This window comes from Bicyclus anynana, chromosome 2 (assembly GCF_947172395.1).
Source record: "Bicyclus anynana chromosome 2, ilBicAnyn1.1, whole genome shotgun sequence".
NCBI lineage: Eukaryota > Metazoa > Arthropoda > Insecta > Lepidoptera > Nymphalidae > Bicyclus > Bicyclus anynana.
In genome coordinates, this window is record NC_069084.1 from 4,730,193 (window position 1) to 4,743,411 (window position 13,219).

The following is a 13,219-nucleotide window of genomic DNA, read 5'->3' on the forward strand; positions in this document are numbered from 1 at the left end:
ACTATTGACACGCGACAGTCGCGGGACGATTTGTAGTCCACGTGCCAGTCGCATCGTTACATTACACACGTTACACTGTAGTATGTATGCCAACTACATACTGTATACAGTGATATAGCTATACTATTGATAACGCGACAGTCGCGTCGTAGTCTGCTCATCCGTGGGTAAGTCGTCGTAGCACTATACTGCACTGTCGCCCTTGCGCCAAATACGATGCATTTTACACAATATTGATCACTAGATAGTCGAGGGCTTGTCTTCGCGTACCAGTTGAGCGCTATGCGACTTTTGTATGTAGGATTGTCTCATTTTATGGTACGATTTGGATGGTGTTTTTGAACATGAATAGATTTGGATGGTGTTTTTGAACATGAATAGTTGAAACTAGATTGATGAAAAATATTCATTTATTGTTCTAGTTGGAGCTGTCGTTCTGGAACTCCGACAACATCGACGAGCTGATAGACATGGCGATGGACCCGCCCAACCTGCCCTCGTTTAGTTAATAACAAATAGTTCATTAGTAAAACAATTGACGAATAATTATAATGATTAATTAGATTAATTTATTACAAGTTGTAATTCATTTATAATAAATACATTAGACTATTTTTGTAATTTATTTGCTGTTTTTTTTTTACTTTATTACAAAACATTTGACTGGCTTTCTGTCTGTCAAACTGGTCAATTGAGACTAAAGGTACTGTACCCAAGCCTTCGAGAGTCCATTAGGTCGGACATTATCATTACATCTTTTAGTGATTGTTACTGAATCATGCAGAGAAGCGTGAATCTAAGCTTCCAATGCCCTTCCCTATAAGAAGGTAGGCCTGACCATAATGGGCCATTAAAAATAGATGAATACAGAAAAAGCTACTTGTTTATTTTACTACCTCCCAAATGCTTTAAATGCCTTGTATATCAAAAAGCCCTGACCTACCCTAAGACTACCTAATGTCACAGTATGCTCCTTGCGCTGCTCCAATATTGCTCTGCTGCCTACAGTACTCTACTCCCGCAAGTAATCGCAATGCCTCGTAACAGTCCTTTCGACTCTCGCTTTAAACAGACAAAATATCGACCACGAAGTCTCTGTCTACTTCTCTCGTTACTACTCGTACAGTATGTGGCGGGTCCGTTACTTGTTAGAGGTAAAAAACATAACTCATAAAATGCGACAGGAAGAACAACGTGGCTTCACCACGTCACTGCCTACTTCACTTACTACTTCCCACGCCACTCGTGCAGTATGTGTCAGAGGTAAAAAACAAAAGTACACTTAGTATATAAAATTTATTTCATACTGTAACAACATCCTGCTTCGTCCAGCCTTCCGCCAAGTGATCTCTCACCGCTTTGTCGAGGATTACCTGCACCAAAACAAAATACTGCATATAGCTTGAGTGCTGGTCGACATTTTTGAATAGGTAATTGAAGCAAACTGTGAACTTGGCCTGTATCTCTTTTATACTATCCTAGCACGCCTCCGTGGCCCAGTGGTATGCGCGGTGGATTTACAAAACGGAGGTCGTGGGATCGATCCCCGGCTGGGCAGATTGTGATTTCCTTAATTGGTCCAGGTGTGGCTGGTGGGAGGCTTTGGCCGAGGCTAGTTACCACCCTATCGGCAAAGACGTACCGCCAAGCGATTTAACGTTCCGGCCGTGTAGAAACCGAAAGGATTGTGGATTTTCATCCTCCTCCTAACAAGTTAGCCCGCTTCCATCTTAAAATGCATCATCACTTACTATCAGGTGAGATTGTAGTCAAGGGCTAACTTGTATAGAATAAAAATAAAAAAAAACAAAACAAAAGGCTGAGAAATCTGAAATTTCATTATAAGTTATAGTTACAGTAAAAGGTTAATGGTGTTATATTTACCTCTATATCTCGGCATCCTTGCAATGCTCTGCTTAAAACATTCTCGAAATAATCACTGTGCAGTCTGTGTGACATCTCCAGTAGAGCTATGCTACCTGGAAAAGGACAAAATGCAAACTTTAGCACAATCATCACATCTATTTACCACTGCTGGATATAGATTATTTTTAAATAATCTATATCCCTTAGTCCAAATTCAATAATACATTCAGCTTTGTAGCTTACTTGATCAACCTGTAAAAATCGCATAAAACTAAGTAATTGTGGAGATTAGTCAAGAATAATTACATGAAAATTTTAGATATGTTTTTGACAATACGAGCCAAAACGCCTGTCATCCATGCATGACAGTATATATTTCAACTGTTTCATGACGTCACTATAATAAATCCCTTAAAATCGGAGCGTTTAACAAAAACTATTAGTTAACAATTAGTTTGACGTTTAGTACATCAAGTGACGTCACAAAATGGACGACAGCGATCTTGACGTTTGGAAAATTTTAAAATACACGTAATATTTAAATTAAGTTTTATAAGAAATTTTTAACTTTTATTAATTGATATCGATATGTTTTGGACCCTCATTCCATGTACTACACAAAATTAATATTGTTTATATTAAATTTGATATGAGTCAACTACCCATTGTCATTTCTTTCAAAAGGCTTTAAAAAAGCAACTGCAGAGCGTCGATTCATTATGATGATGATAATGGGTGTAAGTAGTGGCGTACACACCATAGATACAAAAATGTCCTGCCTACCCTGACAACGATTACGAACGTGTATTGCGATAAGAATTTTCCATTTTGCACCTATAGTGCAAACCCTAGTTAAAAACCCTGTGCACTGGAAGTCACTGTGGGTGTAAGCAGTGGCGTGCACGTCATAGATGCGAAAATACCCTGCGATAGGAATTTTCCATTTTACACTTATAATGCATACTCTATACTGAAGCCTTTCTAGATGAGTACTGTTTACCAACAAACAAATTAAAAATGAGGGTATAAATCACTAGTCATCTCACACCTACTAATAATTGACGGCCGCATGGCGCAGTGGGTAGTGACCACTTGTGCTTTCTGCATCCACGGCCATGAGTTCGATTCCCACAACTGGAAAATATTTGTGTGATGAGCATGAGTGTTTTCCAGTGTCTGTGTGTATTTATACATTATGTAAATATTTATATGTAGTATACAATTGTATATTAATATTATAATATCAACTATCTTAGCACCCATAATACAAGCTACTCTGTATGCTTACTTTGGGGCTAGATAGTGATGTGTATTGATTAAGTATATTTATTTATTATTAATTATAGTTAACTTGTTCTTAAATTAATGAAAATAAATTTGATTAATAAGCTTAGAACAATTAGTTATGATTAATATATTTTATAAACAAACAAATAATTTAAAATAAATAAGTTACGAAATGACATGCGTTTCCTACCTTAATATCTAATTTATTTGTTGATAAACAGTACTCATCAAGATAGGCTGTAGTATAGTTTAATTCCCTGTACATGCTACTGGGTGTGGGTAGTGTTGTCCCCACTCACCAGTGCTGGGCAGGCTGGCCACGGTGAGCACGACCCCGCCGGCCGCCTCCTCCACGTGGCCCACGTCCAGCAGCGGCGCGGGCGAGCCGCCGTGCCACGCCATGGACGCGGTGCACGCGCACACGTACGCGCGCAGCGGCACGCCCGCGTCCACGAGCGCCAGCGTCGCGGCGTTCACGCTCGCGCAGTACGCGCCGCCGTCTGCCTGCAACAATTGCCTACGTGTATATGTTGTGTATGACTATGACGTCACGAAATGCGGACAGTGTTTACGGCGTTTATTAAATATAATCTTTTACTATTTTTAATTAAAATTGGTTCTTTTCTTCAGCTTTGCAAAATTTGTTTGTTAGTAAATGAGTACTGTTTACTAACAAACAAAATCCCGGGCCTATGCCCGACGGCAAGCTGAAGAAAAGAACCAATTTTAATTAAAAATAGTAAAAGATTATTTTATTAACTTAAGATAAAAGTGACGTGTTTTTTTTGACGTGGATTTACAAAACGGAGGTCCTGGGTTCGATCCCCGGCTGGGCCGATTGAGATTGTCTTAATTGGTCCAGGTCGGCGGCTTCGGCCGTGGCTAGTTACCACCCTACCGACAAAGACGGTTCCGGTACGATGTCGTGTAGAAACCGAAAGGAATGTGGATTTTCATCCACAACAAGTTAGCCCGCTTTCATCTTAGACTGCATCATCACTTACCATCAGGTGAGATTCTAGTCAAGGGCTAACTTGTGAAGAATATAAAAAACAGAAGTTGGTCTGTTTTCGTTTACTTAACATCTGAGCAACCAGGGTTCATTGGGCAAGTAAGTATCACTCACCTGTAAGACCTCAATATAAATGTCTATCTGTGAGCGTGGATACAGCTCCGTTTTGATGGCTGCAGTCAGAGCCTGGCGCAGGTGGAGCGACATCTCCAGCGACTTGCGATCACCTCGCGGACGGTTCTTTCTTTCACCTGTAGGTACAGAAACAAGACTGTGATGGACCTGCCAATGCATAACTTTAAGCAATGTGTTAAAAAACATTTGCTTAGTCGAGGTTACTACACCATCGATGAGTTCCTTAATGACAAAGTTGCTTGGAGGCCGTTGGATCACCTTCCACCTTCACACAGGAAGTAAAACTATAAGAAATTGTAATGTTGTCATAAATTGTAATTATAATATTATTGTATGATTTTTTTTAAAAAAGAGCAACTGTTGAGTTTCTTGCCGGTTTCTTCTCAGCAGAATCTGCCTTCCGAACCGGTGGTAGAATCTTTACAAATAGTTAACTGACGTATCAAAAGTGCTTGTATACTGAGCCTACTTGAAATAAATGAATTTTTGATTTTTTGATACTTGTTTAAATTAACTACAAAAATGTTTAGAGACATTCTCGCGCCACGCCTGTTGCTCCTCGATTGCGCACCTTTCACTTTACAGGCTGAGTTATTGAGACGTACATAGTGTATGCTGCGGAGCGACATACACCTATTTAGACAGTCGATCTCAAAGAGTAAACTCCATTTGTGCGTCGGAGCTGACACACTCTTCTTTTAAAAGAACTTTATTTAGAGTTTGTTTATTATCTACAACTACTTATTTATTGACACAGATCTATATCAAAATTCTTTCTCTATTCACTTTTTCACTTTCTTCTATTATTTTTTTGACAATATTCAATTTATAGTAAATGAAAATAGACTAATAGAGGTCATATAGAGTAGGTAAAGTTTTAACTTAGCTAGTACTACCTAATGTTTACTCGATGTAACCATTATTAAACTCTATTTTCTTGTAATACAAATGCATCTTTATAAAGAGGGTCTACAGACCCCGTGCCCCTTCTCTCTCTCTATTGCTAAAGCATTAGTTTTAGCCTTTCGGTGTTCTGTGGTTTATAAAAAATGGGTGCATGCACAATGTTACAAAAAGTAAATCACACTCTACAGGGTTGATAGACACAAAGAACCTAATTTTTTTTATTTTGAGTATTTTTAGGGATTTATAAGTGATAAAACATCTTGCCTGTGGAAAATGTGGCCATGCTGTACTGACAGTTTACAACCACTGCTTCTGTTGAACTCTTTGATTTAGAAGCCTGAAAATCACAATTAAAAGTTAAATGCATCCACATATTTTAATTTATTATTATTAGCTACTACTCCTAGGTTATGGGCCTACTTTTTTCTATATGGCTGTGGCAGATTTACAAACTGGCCACCAGTAAGCTGTTGAATTTTTGCCTCACCTACTAACACCTGAAATTTGCTATCCTTTACCCATTTTTCATGTATAGACAAACGGCAGCATTAAGTTTAGTACAGATGATAAAGTGTCATGCAAATTTTAGTATTTTATAATATGTACACTACATACAGATAAAATAAATCTTACCAGAGCAACAAAAAAGTGAACAAAACATGAATAGATAGCTATTTAGCAAATAAAAAGCAGAACAAACCTGATGTGGTCCATAGACGGCGGCTAGCACTTTAGTATTCCCTTGTTCTAAGTACGCGCTCCCATCAGGTTGTGTGAATACCCCAAGTTTACACCTTATACGACGCAATTCATTAGGCCTCCGTCCATCTAGACGGAGCCCTTGACTGGAAAGCAGGTCTGGGCCCGGCATGAGGAATGAATCCTGGTAGGCAGTTTACAGCACGCACTTTAATTATAGAAGTAATAGAAATGCAATGTTGTTTAAATTATTATAGGATAACAATACAGTTTAATTTAAGTAAGTAGATGTTAATTATGGTCCACTCCACTGTAATATTAGCTCACCGGTTTTAAAGATATTTATTTTATTTAGTTTTAAAGTAGCTGATTTAACGAACAATAAATCACACAAACATAACCTAAAAAATGTAATTTGTATTTGTAAACAACCATATCATATTTTCTCGGAAAATGAATTAATATTTAATGCACAGATCACTATAGACTATAAATTTAATGAAATGAACATTGAACACAAGGAGAAGGAACCAAGGAACACAACCAATTGCAACCACAGATTATTAGATACGTTGCAACCTTCATTTGTCGTCTGTGGTTACAACCAAGCAACACAATTCACAATCAAGAAAAACACAACAGATAACAAACGACAAATTACAGATTAGATGTGTAGTACATCATCTGTGGATACTAGATAAAAAGAAATAAGATATTATTTTTTAATAATGAGCTCTAAGTTCTAGCCCTTTTGATTAGTATTTAAGTCAAAGAATATATACTCCAAGGAAAAGAAGTGAAGGTACAAATACGTAAACGTTGGACACAGTAGCGCTACTATTTTCGCAAACGGAATATTTTACAAGTAAAAAGTCAGTGATCCTTACCATTACCCTTAAAGTGGCCATTGACGGTCAGTCCAAGCATAAAACTACGGCTTAAAACTCCGGCGTCACTCCAAAATTTGACCGTCAATGGCGAATCATCACTCCAGAGTAAAACTGACAACACGCCACGAAAATTTTCCGTGACTGCCATAAATCGAAGCGGCGCGTTGCGCCAAACTGACCGTCAATCTGCGATCTTCATGGGAATAACTCATACAAATTACTTTCCACCTAAGGGCTGGAATGAATTTAAAAATTAGAACTGCTGTCATCAGCTGTGAAGAGTTTTATGTTTTTTTTTAATTTGTCCCCAACTAAATCCGGGGACATGCAAAAATCGTTGACCACACAGCCTGTTCAGACGTCAATGAAGTTCTTGAGGAAAAATTTTATGTAAAAGATAAAGTAATTATAAAAAATGCTACGGCCATGTAAGCTTCTAAACAGTCAGTGTAAAATTAGCTCAAATTTCTTAATCGGAATATGCCGCAACACTAACGCGTTGAGTTCCTTAAACAAAATTTGAAAGGCGACATAAATTGGCGGGATACTAATCTGTTACATAACAGTGACGGAATAAAAAAAAATGGTAGTTATTAAAAAATTGTAATGACAATTAATTTTTTATTACTTTAAATATAATATATAGTATTTAATATTTTATAAAATTCTAAACTAAATTTTGTCTAAAGTTATATTTGTTTCCGAACGACCATTTGCCATCTCATTCCTTCTCACGCTTTCTCTCTTTCTCTCTCCCCAAGACGATGGATTAAACAGCAACACACACAACAAAAAATGCAATACAATACTGAAGCCACCAGCCACATAAATTATGATTAATGTTTGTTATTAACAAATTTCTGCAAAGTTCTGTCTGACTCTATTCATGTCCCCATAATAACTTTGCCAGTAGTTTATTTTTTTGTCATATTTTAGATCTCTTTGTTATTGACCCAAAAGCAGATATGACCGTTCCCTTGGTGCCTGTGGCAGTGCTGGTCAAAGGTTGTTGCAGCAAACCAGGTCGTTTGATACTGGGCTTGAATGCCACATGGGGTCCTGCTTGATCCCACTTAGACTTCCGTTTCCTATCATCGTCACTATCTGATTTCTTAGCAATTCCACTGATGAAATCAATCTTTGACAATTTATCCTTCTTTTCTTTTTCTAGTTTCTCCATTTCAGCTTTCTGAACTTTCGCCAGCTCATCATAATAAGATTCTTTTCCCCATCTCAATGGGTCATATATCTCAGGTGGATAGTTAGTACCCAACTCATTTATGTCACAGAATTGGATTAGTTTCTCATAAATACTGGGGTTCCGGAAGTTTTTCTTTTCCTGGATGATTTTATTCATGTCTAAGCCCTCTGTAACCATGCGGTTGTAGTACTTGGCTATGGTATCTTGCAGCTCCTTGGGGCACTTGCCCGGCGGCTCGGGCGGTATCATGACTCCATCTTCCGAGTCGTCGGGCTCCACTGACCGCGGAATCGTTTCGTCCGTGTCTGTCTCCATGGACAGTCTTCTCATGTCGTCAGCGGTGGGCGACGAAGTTTCCTCGTCCGAGACAATCGTGTCGTCTACGTATGAAACTAGTCTGCGTTTAGGGGACACAGGTGCTAACGAAAGTTGTTTGTTTTCCCCCGCGGTTTGCGGACTGACTGGCACAGATTGTGTAACCATGAGCTCTTCTTTGTCTGGCGTCTGTTGTCCATCCTCCATATCTTCCTCGCCCTCAGAGTCCGTGTACGTTGCCGTGAGGGAAGCTAGGGCTTGGGAGGTCATGGTTGTGAATCGATCGCTTAACCTCGTAACAAAATTATTAAATTTTAAAAGACATAGCCGCACTTTCGAAATGAAAGTCTAATCTTATGCCTCGCCCTCGCCTCGTAAAGTAATCGATAAATCAATAATCACAATTTCACTGGGGTACTTGTACCGAATCGTAAATCTATGGTTTTCACCAAGGAACATATTTACTCAGGAGTAAACCCCTTTGACACCTATATATGTATCTAAGGTAAACCCCTTAGATACATAGATAATAGAGGATATGTGACAAGTAATTATTGTTAAGGCATCCGGTAACCATGTTTGGTCTCTAAATTGAGCTAGGGCTGTTTTATCGATAATAATTAAGCACTCGATATAAAATTAATAAATTATACAAAATATTATGTTTACTAAAATGAAACATTTTAAATTCTGTCTTACATTATTATAATATAAAATTCCATACAATTGATTTTCTCATTAAATTGTTTTGTATCTAACACAGATTAATCAATAATATACAGATGGAGCGTACGGAACATGACGGTGTCGTACCCGCTACGAATATGAAATTCAAAAACGAATACGTTCTCTTGTCAGTACGATACGAACCGTATAGAAATTGCAAAACTTACAATTTTTGATACAAGGACGTTATACAAAACAAAAAGTAATAGCTAGTTGACACTTTTTTATAAATGGTCTTTTAAAATTTGATTATCGTTCTACCAGACAAATTTTTTTTTTCATATTTTTTTGAGACGTTATTACAAGAAAATTTTAGTTTTTAAGTATGTTTTTGACAATACAATACTTGTATTCCATTTTGAGAAACAGCATTGTCATGACTCTCTGATAACAGATTAAGATTCACTTCTTGCAAGGGTTGTCTTACTTGTTGCTCAGGTGATAAATTCTGCAATAGGTAATTTTTATTCTTTGGTTATCTACTAAAATATTACTATAAATGCAACATTAGTATTTATATGAGTACATAAAGCAACCAAACAGCAAAATATTTTTTCTAATTTGTGAATGATATCTTTTCTTAAACTATTGGACACAATAAAAAAATTATATAAATAAATGTTCAAACTAAAATTTGCTAGTATTCAGATATTTTAAAATGAGGGAATTCATATATTATCACAAACAAGAATGAATACGATGAAAAAAGATTCTCACCGGGATAGATGGACAGGCATTGTTTTTGAGGCGCAGAAAGCATGTTAAATTAATGTGATCCTTCTTAAAATGATCACTACATATGCAGCTGTATCGTGATGGCTTGAAATTAGGCCTGTTAATGCTGTTTAGCCATTTTTGTCTTAAATTATGATTTTTTGGAAATCTGAAAAATATAAAATAACTATACTTATAGAACATAAAATAATTTATTAATTTATACGTCTTCGCTTATTTCGATGATATAGCAAAACAAATCATCACACTCACTATTCATCGATATTTTAAACAACACTTTCCCAACACTACGTATACGGTCAAACCAAAACTCGTGAAATAATTCAATTCTTTAACGGATTGCCTATAAAACCACGTATTGTAAAGCTTTAAATTAGTCAATGGGCCTAATCAAAAAAAATACCTTTAAAATACTCAATATCAACAGAAAAATCAAAGATTTTAATACTAACTTGTGAAATGAAATTCCCGCTAGTTTTGTTTGGGTTTTGTTGGTGAAGGAAACAACTGCACACTTCACCATTGTATAAATTTAATTTATTTTGCGATTCACAAGGTTATTGGTTATTATTTCCGTAATAATTCGAATAACGTTACACCGGAACCACAACAATAGCCATTTTTGGTCACTAAAAACAAAAGATAATTTGATCACAACTGACATAATTGATGTTGTCATGTAAAATATGTCTAACCTCTTTAAGCAATGACTAAACAAATACCATTAAGGTAACTTTCTTTAAGTTAGAGAGGTTACGAAAAAAATTTGTTTATTATTTAAAAAGTTAAATCCTTGACCAATTTTGACGTAAAATGCCACAGGTCCATATATATAGGTGTCAAAGGTAAACCCAGTGAAAACCGAACCTTTAGAAGAAACCTTTAGAGCTCTGAGTTCTGACTCTTTAAACCTAACTAATAGACAAAGCAATGTTTATAAATTTATGTATGCTTTGCCCTTAGACCATTAATAACAGGACTTGGCTCGCTAACGTTACCCCTCTGGTAAAGATCAAAAATCTATGATCTAATGCGTTTATAAAAACTGTTACTACAGAATCGATGTTTCATTGTTGTAATCGTTTTCGTCGTGTAAGGAGCAAAATGTCGGTTTGTACAGTTAAATGGCATAAAAAACGGCCAAAAACTTGTAGTTTAGTAAAAGATGGAGTAACGTTTCATTTGAAAGTATTTAAACCTTAATTTTATCAAATTTTTAATAAAAACAATTTATAAAAAGAATCGATTCTTTTGACGAAACAGCCAAACATCGATCAGTAATCGAATATTCTATGTATTTAATCTGTGGATAGTCGAAGCAATGTCACAGTAAATATATTGACAAGCAGTAGTTTGACTTCATACTAGAGGTCGAAACGCGAGCTATACCTACGCACCTCGAACTCAGGGCGTGCGTGGGGTGCAGACAGTCATGACTGTGACGCAGTGACGAACGCACAGTGCATTGGATTTTTTAATTATGACGACTAGGAAAAATAGCCTCGCAAATGGTGGGTTATTATATTTATTAAGTTTGTTTAACATTTTGTATTCTAAAAGCATAATTTAAAAAAATATACATATAAAAAATGCTTAAATAATAAAATTGTGTAAATAGGTAAATGTCGAAAACGGTAATATAATATTATTAAATAATGATTTATTATTATTAATATATTACTTGTATAGAAAAAATATTGTATAATCAAATAACTAACTCTACTAACATATAAATGTAAACAAAGTCGTACAATAAAAGCTTGAAAAATATTTTTTTAGGGTCTCCCCCTACATGTAAAGTGGGGATGATTTTTTTTTGTTTTTTTATTTCACAGTGTGGATACCCCACACGTTGGATAGGTCTTTGAAAGTTGTAAGGGGCCATTAACAGATTTTGATTTAGTGATCCGTTTGTAAAATATTAAGCTTTTAAGAGCTAATTTTTGTTAGAGTCAAGTGTCCCCAGCCTCTACCGGCTAAATGGTTATTCGTAATCCATTAATCCTATTAGTTAACGGCTAATAAGCAATTGCTATTTATAGAAAAATAGTCGACCAACTTAAAAAACGTAATTGGAAATCGAAAATTGCATACTAATTCCGTTGTTAGTTAAAAATATAAAGTTGTCAGTAAGATTACTCAGAGTCTTTTAAAACTAGAAAGATGAGATTAATTATTATTAGGAATAATTATTATTAGGAATTCGTCAAAGCCTTAGACCATTAAAAAGAATGGACCTGTTTCGGACCCAAATTCACCAACAAAAAAGTCTGTCGTTTTTTGAGGGGGACGAGGTAAACTCACACATTAAAAACATTTAACACCATTATGTATATTCTGTGTCCATACAGCACACACAACTTATAATTGACTCGAATACACATAAGAGTATTTTTTACACAGACTAACCAACAAATCGCTTAGACTATCCACAGAATATATACAGTGTGTTTTAAAAATTCCGTCCGATCCAAAATGTGCGTATAAGCATTATAATATTATAAACAGAAAAAATATTTAAAAAAATATTCAATAATTAGGCATTTTTATCGTGATAATAAAGTTTCTAATTTTAAACATAAATTGCCCCAAAACTTGGAAAATTTAAAAAGTGGTACAACAATTACTATCAATTATGGTACGTATATATAGATTATTACCTCCTACCTACACACCTGTGGCACAAAAGTCGGCAAAATAGAAAGCCTTTTGACAATGCCGCGCCGCATATCGTAAAGGGTAGGTAGTAGGTACCATCGTTTTCGGCGCCCACTGTCTTTGAAACACCGCGCCGCCGCCGACACGTGCAATGTCTGTAATGCTGTGTTTAGTTTGCTTGCGCCAATAGTTTTTATTTTGTAGTAATGCCTACTAATAATTAACCTATCTCAACTTTTGTGTTGCCATGTAAGTTTTTATAATTTTGCATTTTTTTATGTTAATTTCGTGCAGGGAAAAAAATGTATTTCTTTAAAAATAAGGACTGCATAAAAATAATGTATACACGATACCTAAGTACACCCTTAAGGGCCGGACGGTATTTCCTATAACACACTGTCTATATAATGTTCGATTACTTGATCGATTTTTTGCTGTTCCGTCTAAAGAATTGATTCTTTTTAGAAATCGTTTTTATTACAAATTTGATAAAATTATGCTAGAAATACTTACACATGAAACGTTACTCCATGTTATACTAAACTGCAAATTTTTGGCCATTTTTAATGCCATTCAACTACACAAACCTGCATTTTTAGGAAGCTCTTTACACGACGAAAACGATTACAACAATAAAACATCGATTCTGTAGCAACAGTTTTTATAAACGCGTTAGATCATAGATTTTTGATCTTTGCCAGAGGGGTAACGGTTAGCTAGGCAAGTCCTGTTATTAATGGTCTAAGGCTTGAACGAATGGTGTCTATGGTTTTACTTTTATCTTGCGTA

The 13,219-nt window shown here is 35.9% G+C and overlaps 3 protein-coding genes across 4 annotated transcripts in view; 1 reads left to right on the forward strand and 2 right to left on the reverse strand.

Moving 5' to 3' along the window:
* The window catches only part of LOC112046825 (uncharacterized), a 53,244-nt gene extending 52,619 nt beyond the window's left edge, over positions 1–625 (forward strand). Inside the window, 1 exon segment of the mRNA XM_052884995.1 lies at positions 423–625. Within this exon segment, the coding sequence (XP_052740955.1) occupies positions 423–509 (87 nt within the window). The 3' untranslated portion in view covers positions 510–625.
* A 656-nt stretch (positions 626–1,281) lies between these two features.
* On the reverse strand, positions 1,282–6,828 carry LOC112046843 (exosome complex component RRP41). Of its 2 annotated transcripts, none has more exons than XM_024083664.2 (7): positions 6,793–6,828; positions 5,907–6,089; positions 5,471–5,543; positions 4,280–4,416; positions 3,453–3,657; positions 1,885–1,979; positions 1,282–1,373 (listed from the first exon to the last, which is right to left on the reverse strand). In XM_024083664.2, exons 1-7 carry the CDS (start codon positions 6,811–6,813, stop codon positions 1,302–1,304), a joined length of 786 nt encoding a protein of 261 aa, XP_023939432.2. In that variant the 5' UTR covers positions 6,814–6,828; the 3' UTR covers positions 1,282–1,301. The 2 variants fall into 2 exon arrangements, with proteins under 2 accessions (XP_023939432.2, XP_023939439.2); XM_024083671.2 differs by lacking the exon at positions 6,793–6,828 and adding an exon at positions 6,233–6,410.
* Positions 6,829–7,402: 574 nt separating this feature from the next.
* Positions 7,403–8,852, reverse strand: LOC112046835 (SAP30-binding protein-like). The gene has a single exon (XM_024083652.2). It carries the CDS (start codon positions 8,579–8,581, stop codon positions 7,721–7,723), a length of 861 nt encoding a protein of 286 aa, XP_023939420.1. The 5' UTR covers positions 8,582–8,852; the 3' UTR covers positions 7,403–7,720.
* Between the last annotated feature and the right edge of the window lie 4,367 nt (positions 8,853–13,219).

Bases quoted from the DNA above. Each gene is read 5' to 3' on its own strand.
- LOC112046835 (XM_024083652.2), bottom strand. From the start codon at position 8,581: ATGACCTCCCAAGCCCTAGCTTCCCTCACGGCAACGTACACGGACTCT.
- LOC112046843 (XM_024083664.2), bottom strand. From the start codon at position 6,813: ATGGCCACTTTAAGGGTAATG. The intron at 5,544-5,906 runs GTTTGTTCTGCT...TGTGATTTTCAG, and splicing joins CCGTCTATGGACCACATCAG to GCTTCTAAATCAAAGAGTTC. The intron at 1,980-3,452 runs GTGAGTGGGGAC...GTCCTTTTCCAG, and splicing joins GGCCAGCCTGCCCAGCACTG to GTAGCATAGCTCTACTGGAG.